At 31.9% G+C, this 27,693-nt stretch overlaps 3 protein-coding genes across 4 annotated transcripts; 1 reads left to right on the forward strand and 2 right to left on the reverse strand.

Annotated features, from left to right (window-relative positions):
• Window positions 1-2,521: 2,521 nt before the first annotated feature.
• LOC129291376 (transketolase, chloroplastic-like) lies at window positions 2,522-6,778 on the reverse strand. The gene is given in 12 exon segments (XM_054928681.1): window positions 2,522-3,770; window positions 4,050-4,203; window positions 4,664-4,812; window positions 5,112-5,156; window positions 5,158-5,181; window positions 5,183-5,396; window positions 5,486-5,591; window positions 5,705-5,795; window positions 6,195-6,255; window positions 6,257-6,410; window positions 6,413-6,529; window positions 6,532-6,778. Coding segments are annotated over 12 exon segments (2,220 nt in total). The 5' UTR covers window positions 6,677-6,778; the 3' UTR covers window positions 2,522-2,810.
• A 4,102-nt stretch (window positions 6,779-10,880) lies between these two features.
• On the forward strand, window positions 10,881-14,188 carry LOC129289892 (uncharacterized). The gene is made up of 8 exons (XM_054926649.1): window positions 10,881-11,390; window positions 11,548-11,680; window positions 11,744-12,107; window positions 12,212-12,696; window positions 12,774-12,863; window positions 13,141-13,269; window positions 13,354-13,410; window positions 14,067-14,188. Exons 1-8 carry the CDS (start codon window positions 10,881-10,883, stop codon window positions 14,186-14,188), a joined length of 1,890 nt encoding a protein of 629 aa, XP_054782624.1.
• Window positions 13,964-19,327, reverse strand: LOC129291380 (glycine--tRNA ligase, mitochondrial 1-like). Of its 2 annotated transcripts, XR_008588670.1 has the most exons (10): window positions 18,853-19,327; window positions 18,089-18,471; window positions 17,861-17,978; window positions 17,548-17,742; window positions 17,226-17,450; window positions 16,893-16,952; window positions 16,688-16,768; window positions 15,594-15,999; window positions 14,419-14,743; window positions 13,964-14,151 (listed from the first exon to the last, which is right to left on the reverse strand). XR_008588670.1 is itself a non-coding variant. In XM_054928684.1 (9 exons), exons 1-9 carry the CDS (start codon window positions 19,312-19,314, stop codon window positions 14,511-14,513), a joined length of 2,163 nt encoding a protein of 720 aa, XP_054784659.1. In that variant the 5' UTR covers window positions 19,315-19,327; the 3' UTR covers window positions 14,257-14,510. The 2 variants fall into 2 exon arrangements, 1 of the variants encoding a protein (XP_054784659.1); XM_054928684.1 differs by lacking the exon at window positions 13,964-14,151 and having other exon boundaries at window positions 14,257-14,743.
• Window positions 19,328-27,693: the final 8,366 nt, after the last annotated feature.

The following is a 27,693-nucleotide window of genomic DNA, read 5'->3' on the forward strand; positions in this document are numbered from 1 at the left end:
CTAGTTTACCAAACCGCATCAGCATGAGCTTGTTTGATTATATTCTCTATTTTTATATATTTAAAACAATTAGGTAGAGTAATTTTTTAGAATAAATTTTGGAAAAATTTAATAAATTGTTTAAATTATTATTTTGAAAAATAAATCTAAATGACGAAGTGAAATATTAAAAAAATTATTTATATAATTGTCACTAATGAAAACATAACGTTATCTACCTCTATTATGAAGTTATAAATCAAAAGATAACAAAACATCACAAAGATGTTTTGGGTTTTTTTATTTTCTAGAATAAATTTTAACTTTTTTATTTTGCAGAACATATAATTTAAAACATTTTCAAACGGCTTTTTTTTTAACAAAAAATTTTCTGAAAATTTTTCCTCCTTTTTAACAAATGGGATCAAATTCTTTATGAAGTCTCTTACAACTTGAAAAATAAATGATTTTCCTAGATAAATTATATATTCGTTTGCAAGGTAAAAGAAATACACTGCGGAAGCACATTAACTTTTGGAATATGAAGAACTTCTAGGTCGATTCAAATAGTATCATTTTCAATTCAATTAAGAACAAAACCAAACATTATAGCTATAATTAATATCTTTTCATATCATAATTATAACACAAAGTCAACAACAGAACACAGATTAAAATTGAAGACGTCATACAAGTGCAACGTCTTAATATATTATTGTATATGATTAATCAACATCAATGAGCTAACCATAGTAAAGGCTGCTGAAGCTGCCACTCAATATTAAATTCAAAAAGCATATGTATGCACTTACCAAGTATGAAATTAGAATAGAAAATTAGTTTTCTCAAGGACTTCAAGATTGGAATAAAAAACGAAGGTGGTTACATCTAACATTCAATGTTGAACGGCACTTGCTTTTTTCACAACTGACTTTGCATTTTTATATGACCATATTACATTTACAAAGAATTCTCCAAATATTTCAGCTACAATCCCAACATAACAAATGAGCTCATGAGTATTTTGAATGAACTTTGTTACAATATACTCCTTCTGTCCCAAATTACAAAATATTTTTAAATAAAATCTTACATATTAATAAATTTTATTAAATACCCTTAAAAACCTTATATTTTTAAAATAAAAATATAAACTTTTAAAAATACCCGTCATTTAATATATTGAAAAGAGAAGGGATGGAAATTAATTATAAAGAAAGAAATGTAATATTAAAATAAGCCTATTTAATAAAATCTTAATCCTCTCAAAGTGTCTTATATTTTGAGATGTCGAATCTCTTCCAAAAATGTCTTATAATTTGGGATCGAGGGAATATTATCTATTGAGATATATCTTCTATCTCAACAGATAACATATCATAATAGCATTAATCTTTGTTGGGGTGATAAATTCATGGAAATAAACATGTGCACTAATTATATGAAAGTTTTATTACTCATCCAATACAATTTTTCCAGAAGACATCCCTTCTCAAGAATTATCAAGAAAATTGTGAATTTTATCATAAAAAATAAACAATTATTTTTTATCATGTGTTTAGAGAAATAAATAGATGTACCCATCTGCATGCTCACCAGACATCTCGCAACAACTTAGACATTATGATCTTTAAGCATTCACTCCCAATGTGCAGAAACCTAATTACATGATCAGATTTAGTCTCTTTGCACGTCTATCTGTTACCCTGTACTAAAATTTGTTTACAAAGAACTATAATTTTCCTAAGTTTTGAATAGCATAATTTTTATCATGCTCAATGTTATTATTGTTGTTGTTGTTACGATTTTGTCAAGTTTTCTCTACATATTAAATTCAATTCTTTGCACCAGTATTTTTTATTCTTTTAATACTTTCACATATTTTCATAAAATTTAAATGTCAGGAAAAATTGCAACTTTTTTCTGGAAAAAAAAACTTTTAAGTTGTTATCATTCTCATGCATCACATAGAAAAAAAAAATTCTAAATATTTGTAAAGAAATTCTTAATTATATTTTTTAGATTATAATGGCTATTTGTAATGAATTAAATTTTGATCTACGGACAACGAATCATCTAAATGAACATTTGCTTTAATGAGAAACATCTAGTTACGTATTTAAATTTTCTTTATTATACATCTTTTAATGGCTATATGATGAATATTACGATTCCTTGTATCATTTTCTTCTCTCTTTTCTCCATTAAATTGTCCTACAACGATAAAAAATCACATAAAAATTTTGAAATCCAACTAACTAATTGGAAGAATGATCTTTTAAGTCTCTAACTAAATTTTATTTTAAAAAAATAAGTTAATAAATATCAGATAATTATAAATTTAGAAATTTTAGTTGCAAATAATGCATTAAAATTTCAAATGTAACTTTCAAATTATAACTAAGATTCCTATTTACAATTTATCTAAATTGATATTTGCAATTAAAAAAAATTATCGGATATACAAATATAATTTATTCAATCTTTTGATGTTTTACCATCATTTTTCCTAGATAACACCTTATTCTACCAGATAGCAAGCGCCAAATGGAAATCCGTGAACATCACTAAATTTAACCGCAATCACAAAATTCAATGGCCAAATAGTTATTACAAATTGTCAAATTTATATAATTCTACTCTCCTTTCACCATAATGCTTCTTCAATCTTCACCATGAATCGCAAGCAGCAACAATCTCATGCTGCATTATTCAAACAAAGGAGACTGCTCTCAACAGATCTACTCATTCCCTACCTTGTAGAAACGAAAGCCAAAACCAGGAACTACAAAAACAGAGATTTCTAAGTAGTGAAGAACGAAATATGACATCTAACACATTTGCTTGGCTGCTGCAATAACAGCTTCCTTGGTGAGACCAAACTCTTTATATATTCTTCCGGCTGGTGCACTTGCTCCGAACCGATCAATTCCAATTGCCTTTCCCTTGCTTCCAAGGATCTTTTCCCATCCAAATGTTGTTCCCGCCTCAATGCTGACTCTAGCTGATACGGCAGCAGGAAGAACACTCTCCTTGTAGGCATCTGACTGCTCATCAAAAAGTTCCCAGCAAACAAACGAAACGACTCTAACGGCCTTACCTTCATTTCTCAGATCCTCAGCAGCTTTGGCAGCAATTTCCAATTCAGAACCAGTTCCAATCAAAATGACATCTGGCTTGTTTCCTGATGAGTTGTCTGAAATAATGTATGCACCCTTTTCAACTCCTTCAATAGAGGTTCCAGGAAGCTGGGGCAATTTTTGCCGAGAAAGGGCAAGGATTGATGGCCTATTCTTGTTGAGAACAGCAACTTTGTAAGCTCCAGCAGTTTCATTACCATCAGCCGGACGGAGCATCAAAATATTTGGCATTGCTCGGAAGCTTGCCAAGTGCTCTATTGGCTGGTGAGTTGGGCCATCCTCTCCAAGTCCAATTGAATCATGAGTCATAACGTAAATCACTCCAGCCCCAGACAGCGCAGAAAGCCTTATGGCACCTCTCATGTAGTCAGTGAAAACAAAGAAAGTAGCACAATAAGGAATCAATCCAGGGCTGTGAAGAGCAATGCCATTGCAGATTGCTCCCATTCCATGTTCTCTAACACCGAATCTAACATTGCGTTCTTCTGGGGTATCTTTCTGAAAATTCCCAAATATCTTCAACAAGGTCATGTTGGAAGAGGCAAGATCTGCACTGCCACCAAGCAGACCGGGAAGAACCTTTGCAAGGGCATTAAGGTTTTGCTGAGACAGATTTCTAGTGGCATCTGCTGGGCTCTCTGGCGTGTATGTCTGAAAGTTGAAATCAAATTGAAAAAATGATCAATAATCCAGCCATAATCAACTCTTGAATGTCAGGCGTTGATAATTGGAATAACGTTTGAAACCATGCAGAGAGAAATTGCAAGTGCAGTAATAAGGAGTTTGAAGAGGCTGTCTGACATAATTATGCCACTTATTAACGAAGATTTATCTTGAATTTTGTATTCTGTATTGTTCATGCCTTGCAGCATTAAATCAACATAAAGATAGAGAGCAACCTAATAGTTTAAAATATAGAGCTTGACTCACCGGAAGTGCTTTCTCCCAACCAGCAGGTAATTCTCCATTAATAATAGACTTTAGCTGTGCAGCATCCTCCTTGTATTTCTTCTCATATTCAGCAAACTTAGCATTCCAGTCAGCTTCAAGTGCAGCACCCTCAGGCACATGGCGACTCCAATGCCTGTATGAAGACAACCGAGTTTCATTCAGGAATTTACAAATCTTAATTGATGAGTAGAAAATGACGAAATCTTCAAAGCCATCATTAATACTTTTTAACATCCTCTGGAACATGGAAAGGCTCATATGGCCACCCAAGGCTCTTTCTCGTGGCATCAACTTCTTTGGCACCCAGAGCACTTCCATGCACACTGTAGGAGTTGGCCTTGTTTGGAGAACCATAACCAATGGTTGTAGTCACCTGTAAAACAGGATAAGTTCAGCAAAAGACATCCTGATACTAGAGCAGCATAAAACTCATATTGGAACTTTCTCTATTTTGCTTTCTCATCCATCACTTTCAGCTTCAGGCACATGGCGACTCCAATGCCTGTATGAAGACAACCGAGTTTCATTCAGGAATTTACAAATCTTAATTGATGAGTAGAAAATGACGAAATCTTCAAAGCCATCATTAATACTTTTTAACATCCTCTGGAACATGGAAAGGCTCATATGGCCACCCAAGGCTCTTTCTCGTGGCATCAACTTCTTTGGCACCCAGAGCACTTCCATGCACACTGTAGGAGTTGGCCTTGTTTGGAGAACCATAACCAATGGTTGTAGTCACCTGTAAAACAGGATAAGTTCAGCAAAAGACATCCTGATACTAGAGCAGCATAAAACTCATATTGGAACTTTCTCTATTTTGCTTTCTCATCCATCACTTTCAGCTTCTCTAATAAGAATAATCAAGTCATTTATTTGATTAATAGCAATCAAATGGAAAGATTCAGAACAAGTTTCAACATCAATGACTGATAAAGGTCCTCGAAAAATCCATTTTTCTTTGACTTTCAAGTCATGATGGGATCAAAAATCTGTCTTATATGCTAAACTTTACTTATGCTGTGAGTGTGAATTACTAACCTTGATCAAAGTGGGTTTATCTTTGACAGCTTTTGCTTCCTTAATGGGCAGCACGAATATCATCATAGCCCAGTGTTTCCATTCTTTACCCATATAACATGCCATCCAAGTGCCTCAAAACGTTTCTCAACACTCTCAGTAAATGCAATCTCAGTGTCACCATCAATGGAGATGTGGTTGTCATCATAGAAAGCTATTAGCTTCCCCAGTCCCCAGTGCCCAGCAAGTGAGCATGCTTCATTTGCAACTCCCTCCATTTGACAACCATCACCAAGTATAGCATACCTAGAGATAACAATTATTATTGGTGAGATGGCATACTAGAAAACCATAATTCCACAATAATAATTAATTTGAAAATATAGTTCATTTACGTGTAATGGTCAACAATCTCATTGTCAGGCTTGTTAAATCTGGCAGCCAAATGCTTCTCCGCAAGAGCCAAACCAACAGCATTGGCAATGCCCTGACCAAGAGGACCTGAACAAAAGGAACAGTGAAACTGAACTCTCTGTGTGCGTGTGCGTGTGTGTGTCCAACAGATCAAATGGAAAATGTTTTCTCATCTAAATGTAACCCAAGGTATATCTGACCTGTTGTCACTTCAATTCCAGGTGTCTCAAAGTTCTCAGGGTGTCCTGGAGTTCGGCTTCCCCACTGGCGGAACTCCTTCAGATCTCCTTCCTACGAGTTAACACAAACATATAAATTCCATAAATTAACTTTATATCACCCGAAAAAAAACGGATTACAAGAAGGTACAGAACTCCAAAATGACGTAAAGCACACATGGAAAGAAATTCAGAGAAAGAAAGCTACAAAAAAATGCCAGTGAAATAAACATTTACCTGCAAGAAAATTTTGCTACAAACAGTATAAGCTTAATGTGAAACATAAGAGAATAAATGCTAAAAGAAACTGAGCAAACAAAACAAACTCGTTATTAGGCTCTGTTGATCTAACCAGATGACAGGTCAAACTATTCAGCTGTCAAAAGAATATATCACAAGCATTAGCCTGCATAAATTGGAGAAACAGGGTCGAATCAGTCCTACTGAAATCCAACAGGTAAATCATACTCACCCCAACGCTTTCATACCCAGCTAGGTGAAGCAGAGCATACTGAAGCATACACCCATGGCCGGGACAACACGAAGCGGTCACGGTTAAACCATTTAGGATTCTTCGGATTGTATTTCATGACCTCATCGTAGAGAATATGCCCCATCGGAGCACAACCCATGGGCAGACCTGGATGACCCGAATTCGCTTTCTCAACCGCATCGATGGACAAGAACGGATCGTGTTGATCGACTTGTCAACCAAAGAGCTCTCAGTGGTCTTATCGAGAGTCTCAACCGCGGCAGCCCGAAGGGAGGAACCAACCCGACGAGGCAAATAGGAAACGGCGGTGGTTGGGTTAAACGAAGAAGAAGGGAAGAAATTGATCTGAGGGAAGAGAAGTTGGACAAGTAAACACGATCGGTGGATGAATTAGAGGAATGGGAAGAGACGGATCGAGCCAAGAGGGTTTGGTAAAGCGAGAGAGACGAAGAGGAAGCCATGGGTTGTTAGGAGGGGTAGAGGAGGAAGGAGGTGGTGAGTCCATTTTAGACAGAACCGCTTCTGGTTTTTGTAGCTGGTGGGAGCAAGAGGAGGTTGTTGAGATTGTCGTCGCAGTGTTGAACTTCTCGGAGAGAGAAAATAATTTCTTTATGTGTGTTGTTTTTTTTTTTTTTTTTTTTTACATTTTCTCCATTTCAGTACTGAAAAGCATTTCCATGGGAAAGAAGGGCAAAGCATAGCCCAGGCCCACTGATAGGAATGGAACAACTCGGCAAAATTACAGTTAAATTTCCAAAAAGAAAAAAATTTGGATTTAGAAAAAAACACTAGTCCCACAATGTGTCAATTAATATTTTATTAAAAATATTTACATTATGCTGATATTTTTAAATAAAATTATCTCTAATAAAATGATATAAACAAAAAAATTTCAAAAAAAATTATTCAATATGTATTATTTTTTATAAATTTTTCTTAAATGAATTAAAAATTAATTTAGATTAATTATAAATTCAAAAACTTTAATACAGATAAATATTTAAAATTTTTGTTGAGATGTGTAATAAATTAATATTTTGACATTTAATTATAATTCTTCGAAAACCAAGGCTCTGACAATTGGACTGGATGGATATATCGTTGTCAACTGAAAATGGATTATAAAGAAGGGTACGGTGAAAGCATCTGCCACTACTGTAGGCCGTATAGGTGTTTGCTGGCAGTGAAAAAAGGTCAAAACAAATCTCTGAAATGTAGGCTTTAGCAACGATCAAGGATTAAGAGCTAAAACCAGATGTCTTGAATTGGTATCTAAAGTGTGTAGCAACCATTAAATCTATTTATTTATATTTATTTTTTATGAAAAAACATGATTTCTTATTCTTATAATTTTATCAGATTTTATTTTTAATCTTTATAATTTTTTTAATATTTTTATATTTATAAAAATTAACATCAATGAAAAAATAAAATTATAGAAACTTAAAAAAATAAAAATTATCTAATTTTATTGAAATTATAGAGATTGAAAATATTTAAAAAATATAAAAATTAAAAATAAAATTTAATAAAATATTTTTATGAAAAAAACATGATTTCTTATTCTTATAATTTTATCAGATTTTATTTTTTAATCTCTATAATTTTTTTAATATTTCTATTCCTATAGAGATTAAAATCAATGAAAAATAAAATTAATAGAAACCTGAAAAATAAAAGTTATCCAATTTTATTAAATTATAGAGACTAAAAATATTAAAAAACTATAAAAAATTAAAATAAATTTAATAAATAAATATGAGATGTGCAATAAAAATGTGAGCATTAATATGCAACAATGATAATAAATAGTAGAATAAAATATAAAACTAAATAAAAATTTATATTTTTATGGATATAGAAAAATTTATATAGAAGATAGAAATTATCTTTAAATATGATGCATTTAATAAGAATAGATTGAAATTGTTTTCTTTTTTAGAAAAAAAACTAATTATTTAACCCATCTTTTTAATTATAGTGAAGTGATTAAATAAAAGTGAATTATATATAAAATAGGAGAGAACACTATATTATTAGCTATGCCATTTGCTTAATTTAAAGTTATTATTTAACATTTACAAAATTTCTATTTATTATTTTTGGCTATAATTATAATTTATAAATAAAATTATGACATAAATTATAATATAGTGTTTATTATAGTGTAAATTTTATTTTTCTTATGCTGATGCATGGGCCAATAAATTTTATTATTTTTTATTTTTAATATATTTATATAAGGCCCTTAAATAGTTACTCTTATGATATGGGGAATAAATCTAATTTTAATAAAATCATGATTGATTGGGATATTTTCCTCTTCATCACATATTTAGTTAGGAGTGTTCACGAAATGAAATGAATCGGGACACCCTTATCCCGTTTCCATTCCCAAAAAAAGATTAAGATTGAAGTTTTGTCCAATGTTTCGTCCCATCCCGTCCCAAACGTCGACTAGTTTCATTAGGAGTTGAGAGTTTTTAACTTGAAAAATTATACTTTTTTCATTAAAAATATAAACATTTTAATCGAATCTCACCCCCAATAAAGTAATTATGTATTTTTAAACTAATCATATCTTTACATATTTATCCCTATTTAATAAAGTGTTTCACCCTAAAAAATATAAAGTAATATATTTAATAGAGGTATTTTTGAAAAAAAAAGATAATGATTTCACTATAAAAAACTTAAAATACCTTACATTTTTTAACATCCAATCCCTTAAAAAATTTCTTAATTTTTTAATGGAAGGAGTAGGCTTTAGTATAGGTTCTGCTAGGTTGATGTTATACAAGGTTAGTTGTGTTCAAAGTAGGGAGAGGAACCTCTCATTTTCCAAAGTTTTGGTAAGAAAATCCAAAAGTCTTATACAATACTGTCTTTAATTCTAGTTATAAGTTATTTCTATCAATTTACTCAATATCAATATAATAAAAATATAAAGAATAAAAGTAAGTGAAATTTAAAATATAACCTTTAAGTAAAAAGTAAACAAACCATGTACTAATCTCTCTCTGCCCCCCCTCCCTCGCGCTTTTCAAAAGTAGTTTGGAATGACTTTTAGAATGGATTAGATTGCACTATATATAGGACCGGAGAGAATATTTGATGACAAAAAATTTAATTTTTAAAAAAGGAAATGATAAGTATACCCATCCCATCTCTTTATTATTTGTTTCTTTAGAAACTATCTTTTTTGTATACTAAACATGCACTTATAATTCACCTTGCAATAGTTGTACCAACCTAATTACAGTTTTCAAGTTTGATTCTTAGAATTTAAATATTTAGCAGGGGGCTTCGTTGTGTTGATGATCTTGTTCAGCTCAATTCAAGTTAGTACAAGCATCGTTCACTTATTAAAGTGGAAGGAGCCTGGAATATTGTGTAACCCAATTAAAAAATGTTTTGGCCAAAAAAGAATGGCAGCAAAGTATTGTACGGCAAGAAAGTTCATAATGGTGTTTCAAGGGAATGTGGAAAGAATATTAAGACTCCTTTTCTTTTTTGGGCCTAAGAAAGAATATTAAGACTTTAATTGCCATGTTTGGCAAGTCCTATAGCCCCATACTATTTTTGTAACACTAATTCATTTGTCCTTTTTCAAAAAAAAATCAATGCAACTACAATTTTTCTTCCCATTTTTTAGTAAAAAATTGAAAACCAGACCGGACCGACCGGGACCTGGCAACCCGACGTCCAGTCTGGTTCGATTCATCTAGACAAAACGGTCACTTTTGACTCGGGTTAACCCAAGTAACCCCGCACAATCCCCAGGTCAGGAGGGTTATTATTTTTTAAAAATTTGACCCCCAAAACGACGTCGTTTTGGGGGCCATCATATTAAACAAAAATAAAGCTTTGAGTTGACAGAACTCTGCTTCAATCATCCATCAGTCTCGCTCTTGCCTCTGCTAGTCTGCCTTGAATCGAAAATGACCAGCTCCAGAAGCCCTAAGCACTCCAGAATCCTCGAAGCCTCGCCCTGCCCTCATCTCGTCTGAAGCTCTGAATCTGAACCCGTGAACCAAGAAGGCAAGAAATCTGGCTGTGCTTTGTCTGAAGCTCTAAATCTCGTCTCCTCTCTGTGGCTGTCTCGTCTCAACCTCTTTGATCTTCCTCCTTTCCTCTTCAAGCTTGGAGGGTCTCATTTCATCTGCTATCGTGTGTCGTCCTTGGAGCTTCGGTGGTCCGTCTCCTGTAGCTACTCTCTCTCTCTTTCCTCCACTTGATTCAGGTATGGCTTCTCTCTCTCCCCTTTTCAGCAGTCCATCCTTGCTCGCTGTTGCTGTTGCTCTTTATCTTCAAGCTTCATTTGTGATTTGCGTACTATATTCTGATTTACTCTATACCTGCTGTTGCTTTGTATATTTGAAATCTGCTGTCCTGTACTCTTAGAGTAGTATGTGTTCGAGCTTCACTTCAGCTAAAATTAATCTGAGAAATGTGTGTTCGAGTTTCACTTCTTGAAATTATATTAGCTAAAATTAAATTGCTTTATATGTTGGAGCTTCACTTCTTGAATTTGCACTCTGTTGGCATGTCTGCTTTAATCTACACACTTCTTGAATCTTCTCTGCTAGCATGTTCGAGCTTTTTTTTTTCATTAGATGTTTATTTATGTTGACATTATCATAACTTGCAGAGTAAAGCTATAATATGGATATTGAAAATAATTCTAGTAGTGAAGGAACTGAGAATTCTACTCCTAATTCCAACAATCCCACCCCTAATTCCATTAACCCTCCCACAAGTCATAATGACTCCATATCTGGAACCCCATCATTTCATGGGAAAAAAGATCCTACATGGGCATATGTTGTCTTAAGAAAAGAGGGCAACAAAAATGTGTATACATGTCTTTATTGTGTATTGAGCTATAAAGGAGGTGGAATAAATAGATTGAAGCATCATCTTGCTGGTGTAACTGGAAATGTCATTTCTTGCAGCAAAGTTCCTTTTGATATTCGTCATCAGATGCAAGAATCATTGAAAAGTAGGAAAAAGAGAAAGTTTTCTAATGTACAAGCAGACATGGAGGAACATGTGTCTAATGCTAATGAACCCAATGCACCTACTCCATCTAAGTCAATCCCTAAGAGTAGTGCTAGTAAAAGAAACCTCATACTATTCCAGTTGAAAATTATTTTGCTCTTAGGACAACTTCAGGTTCCTAGCCAGGCATTAAGAGTGCATTTACAACTAAAGAAGCACAACACAATGCAAAAACGGCCATTGCTGAATGGGCTATTATCAATTGCATTCCATTTAATACATTAGATTGCCCTTTCTTTCAAAAAGTTATGGGTGCTATTGCTTCAATTAGGCCAGGGTTAAGGGTCCTAATGCTTATGAATTTAGAGTTAACTTGTTGAATGATTGGAAAAAGGAATGTCAACTACTTATTGAAAGTCATCGATCTAAATGGAAAACTTATGGATGCACACTCATGGCTGATGGTTGGACAGATATGAGGCAATGAACTTTGATAAATTTTCTTGTCTATTTTACACATGACATAGTATTTGTGAAATCTGTTGATGCTTCTGATTTAGTGAAAGATGTCAAGACTTTATTCTCATTGTTTTTTGAAGTGATTGAGTGGGTTGGTCCCAAAAATATTGTGCATGTGGTGACTGATAATGCTGCTAATTATATAGCATATGGCAAGTTGATTAAAGATAAATATGAAAGCATTTATTGGTCACCTCGTGCTGCTCATTGCTTGAATCTCATTTTGAAAGACATTGCAAACATGTCTCATGTGTCACAACTTGCAACAAAGGCATCAAAGATCACTGTATTTATTTATAATCATATGGTCTTCTTGTCATGGCTTAGAAAAAGAAAGGGTTGGAAAGAAATTGTGCGTCCTGGTGTGACAAGGTTTGCTACAATATTTATCACATTGCATAGCATATATTTATGCACAAGCATGATTTGCAAGCTTTAATCACTAATAAGCATTTTGTGGATCACAAATTATCAAGGACCGAAGCCAGAATCATCGTTAGTGCCATCATATTAGATAATCAGTTTTGGAATGAATGTCTTGAAGTTGTGAAGATTGTGTCTCCTCTCATAAAGTTGTTGAGAATCGTTGATTTAGATGAGAAGCCTTCTTTGCCTTATGTTTATGAAGGCATGCAAAGGGCAAAAAAAGCAATTAAGGCAGTCTTCAACAATAAGAAGGATCAATATAAGCCTTACATAGATATTATTCAAGCCCGATGGGATAAGCACTTGAAGACCAATCTTCATGTAGCAGCATATTTGTTAAACCCTGCCTTCTTGTATGATGATGACTTTGTTCACAAGAGAAGGTTAATGGATGCTATGCTTTCAGTGTTTGAGTCAACTAAAAATGAAGATATTGATTATATTGTGATGATGAAGCAATTGAGCTTGTATCGTGACCATAAAGAATCATTTGATAAAGCTTCATGTCATAGAGCAGTACAGAAACTAGAGCCTTGTAAGTGTTAATATTTAACATGGTCATGATAATTTTATTTATCATATAACATATAACTAGTTGTCCTTTATTTGCAGATGAATGGTGGTCGTTTTATGGAAGTTCTGTTCCAGAGTTGCAAAATCTTACAATGCATATTCTTAGCCAAACTTCTTCTTCCTTTGATTGTGAGAGAAATTAGAGCTTGTTTGAGCGCATCCATACCAAAAGAAGAAATAGATTGGAACATCAAAGACTAAATGATTTAGTCTTTACAAACTACAATCTACGATTGAAGCATAGGTAAAAATGAAAAGTTATGAATGTTTTTAATAAATAAGAATTTTATTACTATTTCATGTTAGATATATACTTATATTTGATTGCTTTGATCTCATCAAAGGAGCCAATTGAAGAAAAAGACAAGTTTTGATCCAATTGATTATGAATTTATTGACAAACTAGACTTTTGGATTGCTGAAGAGGAACAAGAACCAGCTCCAAAATTTGATGCTGATGATGTCACTAATATGAAAAGTGCTATGTATAATGAAAATGTTGTAGCTTCATCAGCTTTTGAGAGAAATAATGAAGGTTCATACTTACTAACATGTCTATATTACATAATATATAATTATTTTTTACACAATGATTAATGTTAATTCTTGTCATAAATAGGTGAAGAAGATATCAATATTCCAGAGCATCCACATTTGATTGATGATGTTGGAAGTGGTTCTAGTTTCTCTCAATCATCTCTTAATGTTTCAATCCCTACTCCTGGAGATTTGAATGAAATTAATGAAAATTTTGGTGTTAATTATTATTAGCTTTAGACTTTTTGGTGATTAAAGGATGTAATGATGAGTATTTTAAATGTTGTGTTTTTGATGATTGTGTTAGACTTGTATGTGGTATTGTATAAGATATTAAATCTTACAGAATTTATTTTTATTTAAATCATATTATTTTATTATGTCCGATTTGAATTCGGGTTGACCCCCAGTTTAACCCCAAGTGAACCTCTGACCCCTGACTCTTGGCCGGTTCAATGGAATCCGATTTTTAGTACCTTGTTTTTTACCCTCATTCATGTCTATCCTTTCATTAAATGATTTAGTAATTTAATTTTACATTGTTTACCGCAAAAAAAGTAATTTTTACATTTGAAGTTGGTACAGCTATAATAAAATAAAATGACAATGCCTTAAAATATTAATTTAATTATAACTAAAATTTCAAAATATTCTAAAATACTAGTAAAGGACCATTGTAGGAACTTATCTTTAAATTATGCCCAATAAATTCTGAAACATAACTATGAGATCAAGAGACTAGATGGAAAATTGGAAACTATATTTTGACGTAAAGATATTGGGCCTAAAAACAAGACCATCGCTGGTGGGTGATCAATGCTGGTCAGAATTCTGAAATTAAAGGGGCACGTACCATGTTCATCCTCAAATACCACGATAACTACACACAAACAAACAAGGACAATACCGTCAATTAAGATATTTGAATTTCATTTTTCATCAAAAATAAAAAAATTGAAACTGTTGGAATCAACTGAACAATCTGTTCCACTCAAAAAAATGACCAACATTTATCATATTATAAATATAAGATAATCCATAAACCCAAAATCGTTACTGAAGGTCTGATAATATAATATCCTTATAAAATTTATCCTGATACAACTCCTTTATCACTATCAAAGTAATGGAACATAAATAATTAAACCTTTTTGTAGTTGGATTCATTACTCAAACAATATCACGAAAATGAACGTGAATGAGTCAACCCGAGCGAGAGACGTTGACCACACATTATCCTCAATCCTCCTGGGATGCAGAGGAATGATGAGGAAACGTTGACCACACATCAGCCCATGTCCTGTGGCCTTCCGCCACCTCCTTAACAACTGAGGCAGCTTCTTCCACATTCACACGCACTTGATCTTTACTGTCTCTCTCCCTAATAGTCACTGATGATTCTGAATCTACAGTGATTGCAAAGGGAACACCAAGTTCATCTGTTCTTGCATATCGCTTTCCTATCGACGTACCTGTGAAACATTTTTTAGAAGATCCACAAGTTAGCAACATAAACTTCAGATGAATGTAATCTATCATGTAAATATTCAATGCATGCCAATCGCCTCTTATACAATGCCCAGATCTTCGTAATGTTAACCTTTCAGCCAATTTTCATCAGCCAAAAGGTTGCAACATAAGAGCAGAACAAGGGGGTTGGAGGGAGATCTCATTGCAGTGGGGAATACCTTTCAGCAACGAAAAATGCGTCCTGACTGATTACTTACCAGGGAGTTCCTTCAAGATATGATTAAGGACCATGGTCTTTTGTTTGAATTTCTATCATTTGATGTCCTCAACTAGAATAAATGATTTTATAGGGTCTTTAAATGTCACATTTCCTATGTTATTTGCTTTCCCCGATTTCTTTTACATTTTCCTCCCCCTTTTCTCTCCTCTTCTCCCTCTACATCACTTGTTCAAAAATATTCCAAATGCAATACAGATCCCCAAGGAAATTATCTAAAATGTTAGGCCCTTGTGCCCAAAGAAAGCATGAAATGGGTTCCTATGAAGCAGCCCACCAAGTGTCATTTTTCTAATGATGGCACTAAACAATAAAATAAAAAAAAAAATTATTTTGTCCAACTATAGCCTAAATTGGAACTTGGAAGAAAATAATCAACTGCAACATTCAAAAAACCAACAGATATGGGAAGTAAACGGAGACAACTAAAAGTAAACATCACATTTTCATCCAAAAGAAAGAATTAATACCAACTTTAAGCAGAAATTCCAGTATGCAAGCATCTAGTATTTTGTTATCATTACGCATTGGTATGATGTAAATGATAAGAGAGTGTTTCCACATTATCAACATACCCGTCACATCAATCTTATGTGAAATTCCAGCTGCCGTCAATGACTTGGAAATTGATTTAGCAACCGCTTCATATTGCTGGTTCTGGACTAGTGGGAAAACTGTGCATTTAATAGGAGCCACAATAGGGGGAAAGCGGAATACATTTAATTGCTCATCCCCGGCTTTACTTGGCCTCATGTAGAAAGAGTGCTCAAACAGGCAATATATTATCCGTCCAATTCCGAAGGATGGTTCAATTACAGATGGTGTAAAAACTCTCTGGTGTTCTTTTTTTGTCTCCTTGTTAATAGTCACCATATTTTTCTTAATAGTCACATTTTTCTCAAGTGTACAGACATAAAACTCTACTTCCCCTTTGGATTCCAAAGCTGCCTTCATATCCAAAGCTTCCTTCTCCTTCATAGCCTGGCCAGGAAAAGAATCCAGACGTGAGTGATGCAAAATGTTAACTAAGTACTTTACAACCATTAGCAAGGGGCTTCAAATCTATCAACTATAGGAAATAGATATGGCCAAATTTGTCCAAATCAAGTGATATGATATGAATTTTTTCGTTGTAAAACCAGCAAGATTCTGGTTGAGTTGGGTTCAGTTGAGTCCTGCATCACCTAAAATTGGAACTAGTTCACTCTTACTTTTATCTTTTGGGGAGGGGGATAGTAGGAACGATTGTCCAGAACAGCCAAAAACTTGGTCTGGGTCTTGTAGGGTGAATACTTACACTCTGAACCTTATTATTATTAGAATTACATTTGTCCATCTCTTGAAACCCAAAAATTTCAAAAATACCCAAAGCTACTTACATGTCTTATTATACAATAGACTAATATTTGTACTATTTAGACCCATATTAACATATGATTTATTTTGCACAAGACAAACAACCATGTCTAATAAATTTTAATGTATACTTTGTTGTAGCCGACCCCACCTAGTGGGATAAAGGCTTGTTGTTGTTGTTGTTGTTGTTGTTGTATACTTTGTTGTGAATCGTATTACTCATGATTCAAAAAATTGGTGGTCCATATAATTCACAATTTACCAACTGCAGTGATGGCATTCAAACCATAGAGAATTAACACTGCTTAATTACCTCAAGCGATTCAACCACCTTCTTTTGATTTGCCTTGAAAGCTAGACCCAACTCTTTTTTTACAGGAGCTATAACCAATTTCTGGAAACATTAAAATACCAGGTCAGGCGATGACACCATTGACTTCAAATGGATGTACCTAAAATTGCAGCAGCCAATCATGAATGCAGTCCATGTTTATGTGCTAATGATATCAAAACATTACCTCCACTTCCTTAGGTTCTGCAAATTTTTCAGAAGCTACTAGAGGAACACCACTCTTCTCCTGAGATATTATACAGAGAAACATTATGAGACTATAGCACATCATACGGTGTTGATAATATGGGAAGCAAAACAAGGAATTTCTAGTGTAGTAATAATACGTCATAAACATAAACAGTATCTAGTGAAATAAAAGTATTATAACGCTGGCATCAACAAGATTACTGACCATAGGTAAGCCCAAGGAAATTATAGAAAGCAAAGAATACATCCAACAGACCATGCTGTCTTGGTTTAAAGTTATGGATAAAAGATACGTGAAGAGAGTTAATACCGTGTGAGCATGCAAATCATATGCAGACCTATCTGCAATGCCAACACACTCAATCCAACCATAGGAACACTCAATTTCAGCATCCCAGCAGTCACAAGCATAATGGGCCATCTCATTAGCAAGGTGTTGTCTGAATCGTAAACGTTCTTTATCTATACCAAGACGAGTCAAGAAAAGATATACTCTTCCAATGAAGTAACCAAGCGTCTCATTATTGACAATTCCCTGAACAAATATTCAAAAGATAAAAAATGAAACGTCGTGTAACGACAATAGAAGGGACAAAAACAAGGGAAAAAAATCTATTACAATTCAAACTGACCTTGGAAACAGCATCACCAAGGCGTATCATCTTTGCAGATTGACCAGACATTTGCTCCTCCCTTGGGAACATAAGAAACTCTAAGCTGGCAACTTCTGAGTATTTTGGATGGGATTTATCTTCTGGATCAACAAAGTGCTCAATTTCTGCCAATGTGAATTCACGGACTCTGAGAAGGCCTTGGCGGGGAGATATCTACAAATGCAGAGAACCAGTTAACCCATTAACATTAAGAGAGGCACTTGAACATATTCACTAATCTAATGCTAGGCAACCCATGTCAAATCTGGGCCACAAGGAATGGATTATCAACCTCATTTCTAAATGCCTGTCCAATTTGGGCTGCAGCAAATGGGAGTTTATTCCCATTGAAATAGTACAAGTCTTTGAAATTAACAAAGATGCCTTGCGCAGTTTCAGGGCGCATATACCTGCAACATTAGACAAAGGTATTTGCTTCAGTATTAACGTCAGGCTCATAGTTATAGATTAAAAAAAAAATACAGACAGATATATGGACAAGGTCAGGAGAGTTACTCACCCAGGAAGCAAACCAGATGGGCCAATAGATGTCTGGAACATTAAATTAAATGGATAAGGATCAGAAAGTGGATTCTTTGTGTCTGGAGCTGTAATACCATACTCCTTGATCTTCACACCCAGCTCTTCAGAAGAGAGATCATCCAAGGTGGCTAATACATGCTTGAGTTCTGCAACCTTTTCTGGAGCCATGCTCAGGTCCTTCTGTAATTTTTCATTGCAATAATCCTTGAGCAAGTGATCAGCTCGGTAGCATGTCCCAGTTTTCTCATCCTTCACCATGAGGTCAGTGAATTTATCCACATGACCTGATGCCTTGAGTACAACTTCAGGTGTCACGCATGGGCAGTCAACCTCCAACATGTTCTCCTCAAGAACAAAATGCTGCAAACCATGAGAAACTGACAATAAGACGCATTGTATTATAGACATGGAAGATATGGTGGCCAATCAAAAAGATCAAAACCAAACCTAAAAGCTTTATGTCTCTCACATATCAGGTAGCATCGGGATACGTTTCTTCATACAGCTTCAACCAAACGAACCTCATTCACTAGCTGAACCTATTGATCTGATTGAAACCTTTAATTTTCAGGTTGCACTAATTTTTAACCTACCGCTGTAATGCAAATGACCAACTAATAACTATTGAACATTGGCAAATTATACAGCATATCAAAACTCCGACACAATAAGTTCCTGCATGTAGAAGTAATTTGATATGGAATTAAAATTCAATGCAATGAAATGGAGACCCTCGCCTACCTGACGCCAGAAGCTAAGGACATTGGACTTAATGGAGCAACCAGGTGGTCCATAATCGTAAAGCCCAGCAACACCCCGGTAAATCTTAAAGGAGGGTATGTAAAACAAACGCCGCTCCAGAGTGTTAACAACCGCTTGACGGAATGCTTCCTTACTAATGGAACCGTCACGGCCGGCGCCGCCGATGTGTGCTTGGAGCTGTTTCTCAATCGAAGCCTTGTCCAGCTTCAATTTGTTGAGGGTTTCAATGGCGGCATCGATTTCCTGCTTGGACGCAGAGGAGGAGACGGCGGCGGCTTTGAGAGCTCGGACAGCATTTCCCTGCGCTTCCACAGCGGATAGCTTTTCAGACAAGGCTTTGCGAAGTGATTCCTCGACGGCGTCCATCGACGATGAGCGACGGCGGACGAGAGACCGGAGACCAAGTAAATTCGATGTGGATAGAGTTCTAAGCCAAAGCATGCGACGCCAGATATTTGCGGGAACTACTTGCTAGGTTTTAAGCAACATCTTGAAAATTCCTTTTTTTATTTATTTATTTATTCTTTTTTTTTCTGCACTTAGTATTAAAACTCGTTAATTTACTCAATGAAATATAAACATATTTATTGAAAAATACGTACATATTTTAATAATATATTTTTATTAATATTTAATGTGAGTAAAAAAGAAATTGGTAATAAAAATTTAATAATATACTCCCTTCAATAAAAAATATAAGGTATTTTTTGAGAAGTCGGATATTTAAATATATAAAACATTTTTAATTTTTTAAGATATAATTATTGTCTTTTTTTTTAAGTGTACTTATTGATGAATGACTTTATATTTATTGTAGGGTGTTTAATAGAAATAAATATAAAAAGATATGAGTAATTTGAAAATAAGTAACTATTTTATTAGGAGTGAGATTCAGTTAAAAATGTCTTATATTTTTAAACGGAGGGAGTAACTTATAAATATATTGGCAAAAATAAATAATGTTATTGTATATAATTTTAGCAAATATGTTTTTTTGACAAAAATATATTGATATAGATGTTACATTGATAATTGATAATAGTATAAAACAAACTTGCAAGTATTTTATACATTAGTAAAAGTAAATTAAAATACTTGCACACACAAAACTTTAAAAAACAAAAACACTTCAAATGATTCCCAACAAAAATGATTTATGTAGAGATGGGGGAGAATTCTGGTTAAAGAGCTATAGGGGAAGAATCAATTTCCCACTTAGTTTCTACTTTTCGGATATTACTATTAGAGCCTTTAAATAAAAAAATGATTAAAAAAAAGCAGGGTAAAAGCATACTTCATCCTTTTTGACAACTACAGTTACTTCTTTAAACTTATAGTTGATAGTGGATTGATACTATTTTATAAAAGTATTACTTATATTCAAAGTAATATATTTAAAATATCATTATGATTTTGTAAGGATTAAATTGTGAGTTTTGAGAATAAATAATAATCTCAGGTTTTGAAAAAAAAATCATTTTTAAAATCTGTGTCTGGTGTTATTAGGTTTTATTTTCCCCATAACATAGGTCGATCACTAAGACATAGTAACAGTTAGATTACTTATAATTAGTTATTTACATACCCATGCAATCACTAAGAAAATGAATATAAAATAATTAATATGTATGGCTTCCATCTCATTTTATCATCATCATCATCATCATTTTCTTCTATAGTTATCCTTTTAAATAGCATTTATTTATTGTTATAACGCAAAAGACTTCAATTGTCTGCCACTTGCCAGCAACTTCAATATTTAATCAATATTTCCAATTCTTATTAATTTCCATGCATATCAACAATTCAACATGGTTTTATTTTAGAAAAAATAATAAAAAAATTCATTTAAATTATTTAAATAACATATTGGTCTCATGAAATAGTATAATTTTCTTAGAGTCTCATAAAATTTTTCTATCATTAGAGAATTAAAAGAAATGACTAAATTGCCAAAGTAATTGGCGCACGTTCTTGCCTTTGTTTCATCGTCTTTTTGTTCTTCTCTTCTTCATGGTCTTCTTTTGGTTCTTCTTCTTCTCTTCTTGCTTGCCTTTTTTTTTTTGGAGCTGCTGTGCATGGGTGATTTCTTTTATACATTGGTATATATAAGTAATTATTCTTCCTCTGTTAGTTTTGTTGTATGTGGGCAAATTTCTTCTCCTCCTTGAAACTTCTCCTCCCATATGTGATAATTAAAGTTGAAACGGGTTAAGATGCATAAATGATTGAAGTCTTCATTTTCTCTTCATAATTGAGGTCTTCATTTTCTCTGCTGTATATGAATATGGATGCTTACTCATAGATAAATGATAAATGATATATCATTTTCAGTTGTATTGTAATTGCATAAACTAAAATTGTGAATAACTAACACAAAGTTGTGAATATAAGAAAAATAATTATTGTTGGATAAAATATAACAGATATGTATCATGATATTTGAGAAATAGACATGTTGATGAATGGTTATTTTATTATTTCAAGTTGGCATGAGAAATGGCTTCTTCTGCTTCTAGTTTTGAAAAAGAACTATTTTGTTATTTCCACATAATAGGACATTTTGTAAAAAAAATTTGAAGGTAAAATTCAATATAATGGGGGGAGTGTGAGGATAAAAATAATAAGAGAAAGGAAGATATTTGAAGAATTTAGAACAATGATATCATTTTGTTTTAGCATTAACACTAATTTGAGTGACATGAAATACACTGTGAAATTTGATGAAATGACTTTTATAAACTTTGTTGATGATGGTGGAATTGCTACTTTATTTGAGCATAATATTAGAAGCAATCATGTATATATAAGTTGTAAAGGAAATGGCAATGGAGAAACAACAATTGAGAAAGGACCAGTGCAAGTTACTATGTTAATTCCTCTAAGTTGTCATTTATTATAGGATGGTTGTTATTTTAGTAACTAAAGTTATCATTGTCAAGGTAAATGTAAATGACACATGAAATTGGATGGATTGTGAATGCAGGATGGATCAATTCTTGTCACTTTCAAATCTAAACTCTCTTTCTCTTACTATTGAAGATCATGATTTTGAACATGTAGCCTTTAAAAGTAGTGGAGAATGTCTAACCTACCAAACCTCTGGAGAACGTCTAACATTACCATGTGGAGTACAAAGTGCACATACACCGATACTAGAGCTTAATTCTTCTAAGTGGATGGATTTGTTGTCAAGCGTAGGGCAGACCTTTTCTCATGTTGAAGCCTTTAAAAAAGCATTGTACAAATATAGCATTGTCTATAAATTTCCATACAAATATAAGAATAATAAGATTTATTACTGTTCACTATGCCATTAACCAGGTCATAGACGCAAGACCTGTAGAAATCCTAATACTATACCATTAACCAGGTCATAGACGCAAGAACTGTAGAAATCCTAATCCAATCTAGAATATGATATGGATATGACACCCTTTTTGTGTATATTCTGTGAATTCAGTTGGCTTCTGTCTTGTACAGTGTGCAAAGATGACTATTTTTTTTGGATTATAAATATGACATAGCCGAAGCATTTTATATATAGAAGATTTAACCCTCTATATATTTTTGTCAAAAGGATTGTATGGTATTTTGATACAAATTGTAGATCATGTAATTGACAACAAAATCTTAGATAGTTATCATTTTTTAAAGTTTTCTTATCATTTAAATTAATGAAAGCTAGAATTTCTTAGATTAGAGTGATAATTCATTTTTGTTGATTTAGTCAATTCACAACAAATATTGATAAATTATAATTCCTTGTTACATTGTTGTGAATTTAGAGACAAAAAGTTGTTAATATAAAAATAAAAGTTGTGAATGAAAAGTTGCAAATATTCAACATTTAATGCATATCAGAACCTGCGGATGCGGAGTTGTAAATGGCTCTTGAATTGTTGCGAATTTAAAAATAAAAGTTGTTAATATAGAAAATAAAGTTGTGAATGGAAAATTGTAAATTTTTAACACCTAATGCAAATCAGGATCCACACATATGGAGTTGCGAATTGCTATTGAGTTATTGCCAATTTAGAATCAAAAGTTGTTAATATAGAAATAAAAGTTGTGAATGAAAAGTTATGAATTTTCAACACTAAGATGCATATCAGGACCTACAAATGTGGAGTTATGAATGATTATCAAATTGTTACTAATTTAAAAATAAAAGTTGTTAATATAGGAACAAAAGTTGTGAATGGAAAGATACAATTTTTTTAATTTGAATAAAGGAAAAAAGTGTCATTTCTTATAATTTCTCAATGACAAAAAAACATCTTTGAGACTCTAAAAAAAATTATGCCATTTTGTGGGATCAATATATCATTTAAATAATTTAAAAGGATTTTACTGTCATTTTTCCTTTATCTTATACCATCATATTTGTAATTGTAATAATATTTAATTTTAAAACAATGATAGATGTCCCCTCAATTAAGTTTTATTTATTCAACTTCAGATGATATACTATATACTTAGTATTTGAATTTCGTAGGATTTTGATAAAATTACAATTTTTTAATATTTACATAAACCATAATGGGTTGTTTTTGGCCGAAATGATGGATAGGCATTCCACATTTTTTATTAGATATTTGGGAAAATTTTAAAAATGATCCAGTAAAAACGAAGTATAAAAAAAGTAAAAAAAAAAATCATGTGCTTCCACAGCAATATTAAAACTTAATGGCTAAAATTTATCAATAATTTTTTTTTATAAAAGATCAAATTTTAAATTAAATAATCAGGTTAAGAAGATAAGAATGACAAAACAAATAAGAAAGAACAACAATTAAGTTCCAAAAGAAGGAATCAATGACAATTAAATCTCAACAAAATTTTGTGAAAAGTAAGCTGCAAATAACGGTGCAAATAAATTTAAATTTAAAAATTTTAATTATAAATACAGCACTTAAATTAGGTAAACAAAAATGGCACTTAAATTTTAAATGTCACTTTAAGATTGAAACTGGAATTCTTGTTTATAATTGTCTATATTAATATTTATAAATAATGATATACTTTTTTAAAAATTATCAAAAATTCAATGGTCATTAATTTTTTTATTTTTAAAATTATACTATAAAAATAATGATTTGAAAAGGGTTCAAACTCAGTGACAAGTCAACAAAGTTTATCCGCGTGGCCTTAATTGCCAATCTTACGCATGACGCAGCATCAAGCCAGCTACAGGTGACCAATGGAATTTATTGAGAATGGAGCTCTCAACAAACGCACTATGCTATATGTGGAATAACTAGTAAAGCACCCATGATATGATAGTTTTTTTAAATATGTGACATTTATCATTTATGATCAAATTTAATACTTAGGTTTCTTCTATAATAAATTATGCAAAATTATGAACCTCTAGATATTGATGATTAGGGGGAATATGATAAATATTGAAATTTATAAACAAATTAAATTAATATATATGATGAAAATTTAATAACAATATTTGGCATACATAGAATAATTTTAATTAATATTACATGCAATTAATAACAAAAAAATTCTGTATTAATTCAAATGATCAATTTTAATTTATATGTTTTTAAATAATTTACTTAAAATAAAAAATACTTATAAGTACATATAAAATTAAGTATAATTCTTTTTTATTAATGAAAGGCTAATGTTAATTAACAAAAAATATTTTAATTGTTCTAAAAATTATATATTTTTGAAAAGAGTAGAAGAATTAAATAGTTTATAATGTGTTTGTGCGTGTGTGTGTTTTTTTTAATATAATACGTATAATACATAACATTATTGGAAGCAAGAAAGTAAGGAATGAGTCACTATTAGATGAGGGACAAAACCAAAGTGAAAATTAATGGGAAGGAGGTTTGCGGACTAATTACATTTAATGTGGAATAAAAAGTCGATGTTCTTCCCCTAGGGTAAAGAAAACGGCACAATATTAATTGGTTAATTGAATAAAATAATTTTTGTCTGTTTACTGTAGTCATTTCATTGATAATATGGAGGTTCAATGAATTGGAATGATTTCTTGTCTTCTTACATAGCTGATTAACATGGCTAAAGAGAATAAAAAGTCATGAATGGTCGCAATTTATATTTTTACATAATTTTTCTACTCAAGACAATTCATATACCTACAAAAAAACACCCTTCATGATATAATAATTTTTAAATAATTAGTATTTATTTTGTTATACTTTCATTGTCCAATTTTTAAGGCTAGCATTAAAAGTTAAAAAACTATCATAAAAAAGTCACCAATAAAATTTTGATTCTTTTGATCTCATTAAACGAAAGAAAGAATGCTAGTATAATCACTACAAATTGATCATATTTGGAACCAGTAGTTATTAAAATGAACAAAAATAGTCATCAAAACACAATACCCCAAAATGAAATTAAGGAAGACATTTTATTTAAACATAACATAAAACAGAACACATTGTATCTTCATACATGTTTATTTCCTTGCCTTTACATGCTTCACTATGTTCGATATAATTTCATCATCATTGCTATCCACATCAACAACTAAAGAGTGGTAAATTTATGGAATGGGTTCAATTGCATCCAAATATGTCTAAACCTATGTAGTAGGTTAAAGGCGTGAACCTGACCAAAAGTTTATATAATATTTTTTGTCATGGCTCAAATACAAGTCTGCTTAAAAGCTCAAAAGCCTACTTAAAAACTACTCCTTCCGTCCTAAATTATAAAATACTTTTAGACAAAATCTTACATATTAATAAACCTCATTAAATACACTTAACAAACTTATCTCTTCAAAACAAAAATATAAACTTTTAAAAATACTCATCATTTAATATATTGAAAAGATAAGAAATGAAAATTAATTATAGAGAGAGAAAGGATAATATTAAAATTAGTGCATTTAATGACACCTTAATTTACTTAAAGTGTTCTATATTTTGAAATGAAAAAACTCATTTAAAAGTATTTTATAATTTGAAATAGAGGGAGTAATTTAAATAGGCCTTTTAAATAGGGCTACTGGTGAGGCTTTAAAGCTTTAAATAGGCTTTAGGCCTTTAAAGCCTACTTTAAAGCTTTAATTATGTTTTAAATAGACTTTAAGCTTACAATAACAACATAATTTGATTAAATATTATAATAATATTAAGATCAATGCATAAGTTTAATTAGACTTTAAACTAAAAAATTAATTTGAATAAGTACAAAGTAAGTAAGATGCATTGATTAAATAAGATGTAACTTTAGAGATTTAAATTGACAACATAAAAAAATTTATGTTAGGATTTAAATTATAACAATATCTCAGCTCAAGCATGGTAGTTTGAATAAGAGCTACAAATACAAGTTGCTAGTTTGAACTTATATTTTAGAGCTTGGACTTAAAAATTAAAAAATTTTAGTATAATTGAGCTTCAAAGCTTAAACCCTTTTAGCCCTATAGAAAGGTGTTGGATTTGGGTAGCTTATTTAAGCTCGTTTTTATTCTGCCCTTGAAAAATAAAATGCTTTTTTATTTTTACATTGATTCTAGACTTTATAATATATATTTATACTTGAAAATTAACAGTTATGCTACTTATTTTTTATCCTTAACATTATAATTTATATTTTAAAAAAAGAATATGTAATAATATAATGTAAAAATTAAATCTTTTTAAAGACAAAAAAATTTAAAATAGGCTTATGAGCTTGGCCATAAGCATGTTAAATATAGGCTGGGCTTTGAAAATCAGTTGATTTTGAGATAATTGGGTTGTAGACCTAAGCCTATAATAGCTAGGCTCATATAGGCCATTGCATCTTGTTTCTCAACTATAGTTTGATTCTAAAATATGTACTTTTAGATGGATAATTATTTAAGTAAGTGTATGTAGTTAAAAGATATACATCTTGTAGCCATCCATAATTGGAATTTTAAGCAAAGATGTTGTATAAATGTTTAAAATGGTATTAGATGCTGGTCCATTAATTGTTAATGTTGCATGCCTAAATACATTAATTTATTATATTGAGTACAAATATTTATTCATTAACAAAAAGTACTTAATGTTAATGATACTACTTAGATTAAGTAATTACCATAATTAAACTAAGTTTAATAACGTATGATTAATTATATAAAATTTAAAAATATATGCATGACTTTGAACAGAAAAAATATTTAAAAATTGATTGGTTTTTTTACCAACAAAAAAAAAGATTGATTTAAGGGCTATAGTGCAAATCTGCCCCAGGCATTTTTTAGGAGGTGCAATTGGTATCATTTCATTTTTAAAGGCACAATGTCGCCCTAACATTTTTAAAATAATACAATTTTACCTTAAACAAACAGATCTAAGTTTTGACCATCAAGTTGACTGTTATCTGCCACATGCCATGTATTGTGGAATAAAAAAATTTTTTAAAAAAACAATACATGTTTTATCATCCCTACATCCTTTTTTTGATACTCCATTTGATTTTTTTTCTTTGAGTTAGATAAGGCAAGCATTGAGGCTTCAGAAAGTAAGATTACTATTAATGTAAACCTCATATTTGAACAAAATTTCGGACCACATCTTTATAAATCATCTTACAAAAAGCATTTGCATCCTTCAATTATTGGTGTGAACAAAATTCCATGGCTTCTTAAGTTCTTGACTTCTCTCAGATTCAAACAACCCGCCCATGGCTTCTCGAGTTCTTGTCTTCCCTCATGCTATCATTGTCCCCTTAATTATTGGTGTGAGCTTCAATGGAGTTTAAGGGATCATGGGTTTTGGAAGAGGCTCAAACTCACTCTCTCATACATCATCAACGATGACAATAACCTTCACGATTTCATGTTCAATCTTC

Source organism: Prosopis cineraria, unplaced genomic scaffold (genome assembly GCF_029017545.1).
Source record: "Prosopis cineraria cultivar Desert tree isolate PC_DT_omini unplaced genomic scaffold, ASM2901754v1 PC13, whole genome shotgun sequence".
NCBI lineage: Eukaryota > Viridiplantae > Streptophyta > Magnoliopsida > Fabales > Fabaceae > Prosopis > Prosopis cineraria.

Bases quoted from the DNA above. Each gene is read 5' to 3' on its own strand.
- LOC129291380 (XM_054928684.1), bottom strand. From the start codon at position 19,314: ATGCTTTGGCTTAGAACTCTATCCACATCGAATTTACTTGGTCTCCGG. The intron at 16,769-16,892 runs GTAATGTTTTGA...TAATGTTTCCAG, and splicing joins CAGAACCTAAGGAAGTGGAG to AAATTGGTTATAGCTCCTGT. The intron at 14,744-15,593 runs GTATGTTGATAA...AATGTTTCACAG, and splicing joins ACATAAGATTGATGTGACGG to GTACGTCGATAGGAAAGCGA.
- LOC129289892 (XM_054926649.1), top strand. From the start codon at position 10,881: ATGGATATTGAAAATAATTCTAGTAGTGAAGGAACTGAGAATTCTACT. The intron at 12,108-12,211 runs GTTTGCTACAAT...CAAATTATCAAG, and splicing joins GTGCGTCCTGGTGTGACAAG to GACCGAAGCCAGAATCATCG. The intron at 13,270-13,353 runs GTTCATACTTAC...TGTCATAAATAG, and splicing joins TTTTGAGAGAAATAATGAAG to GTGAAGAAGATATCAATATT.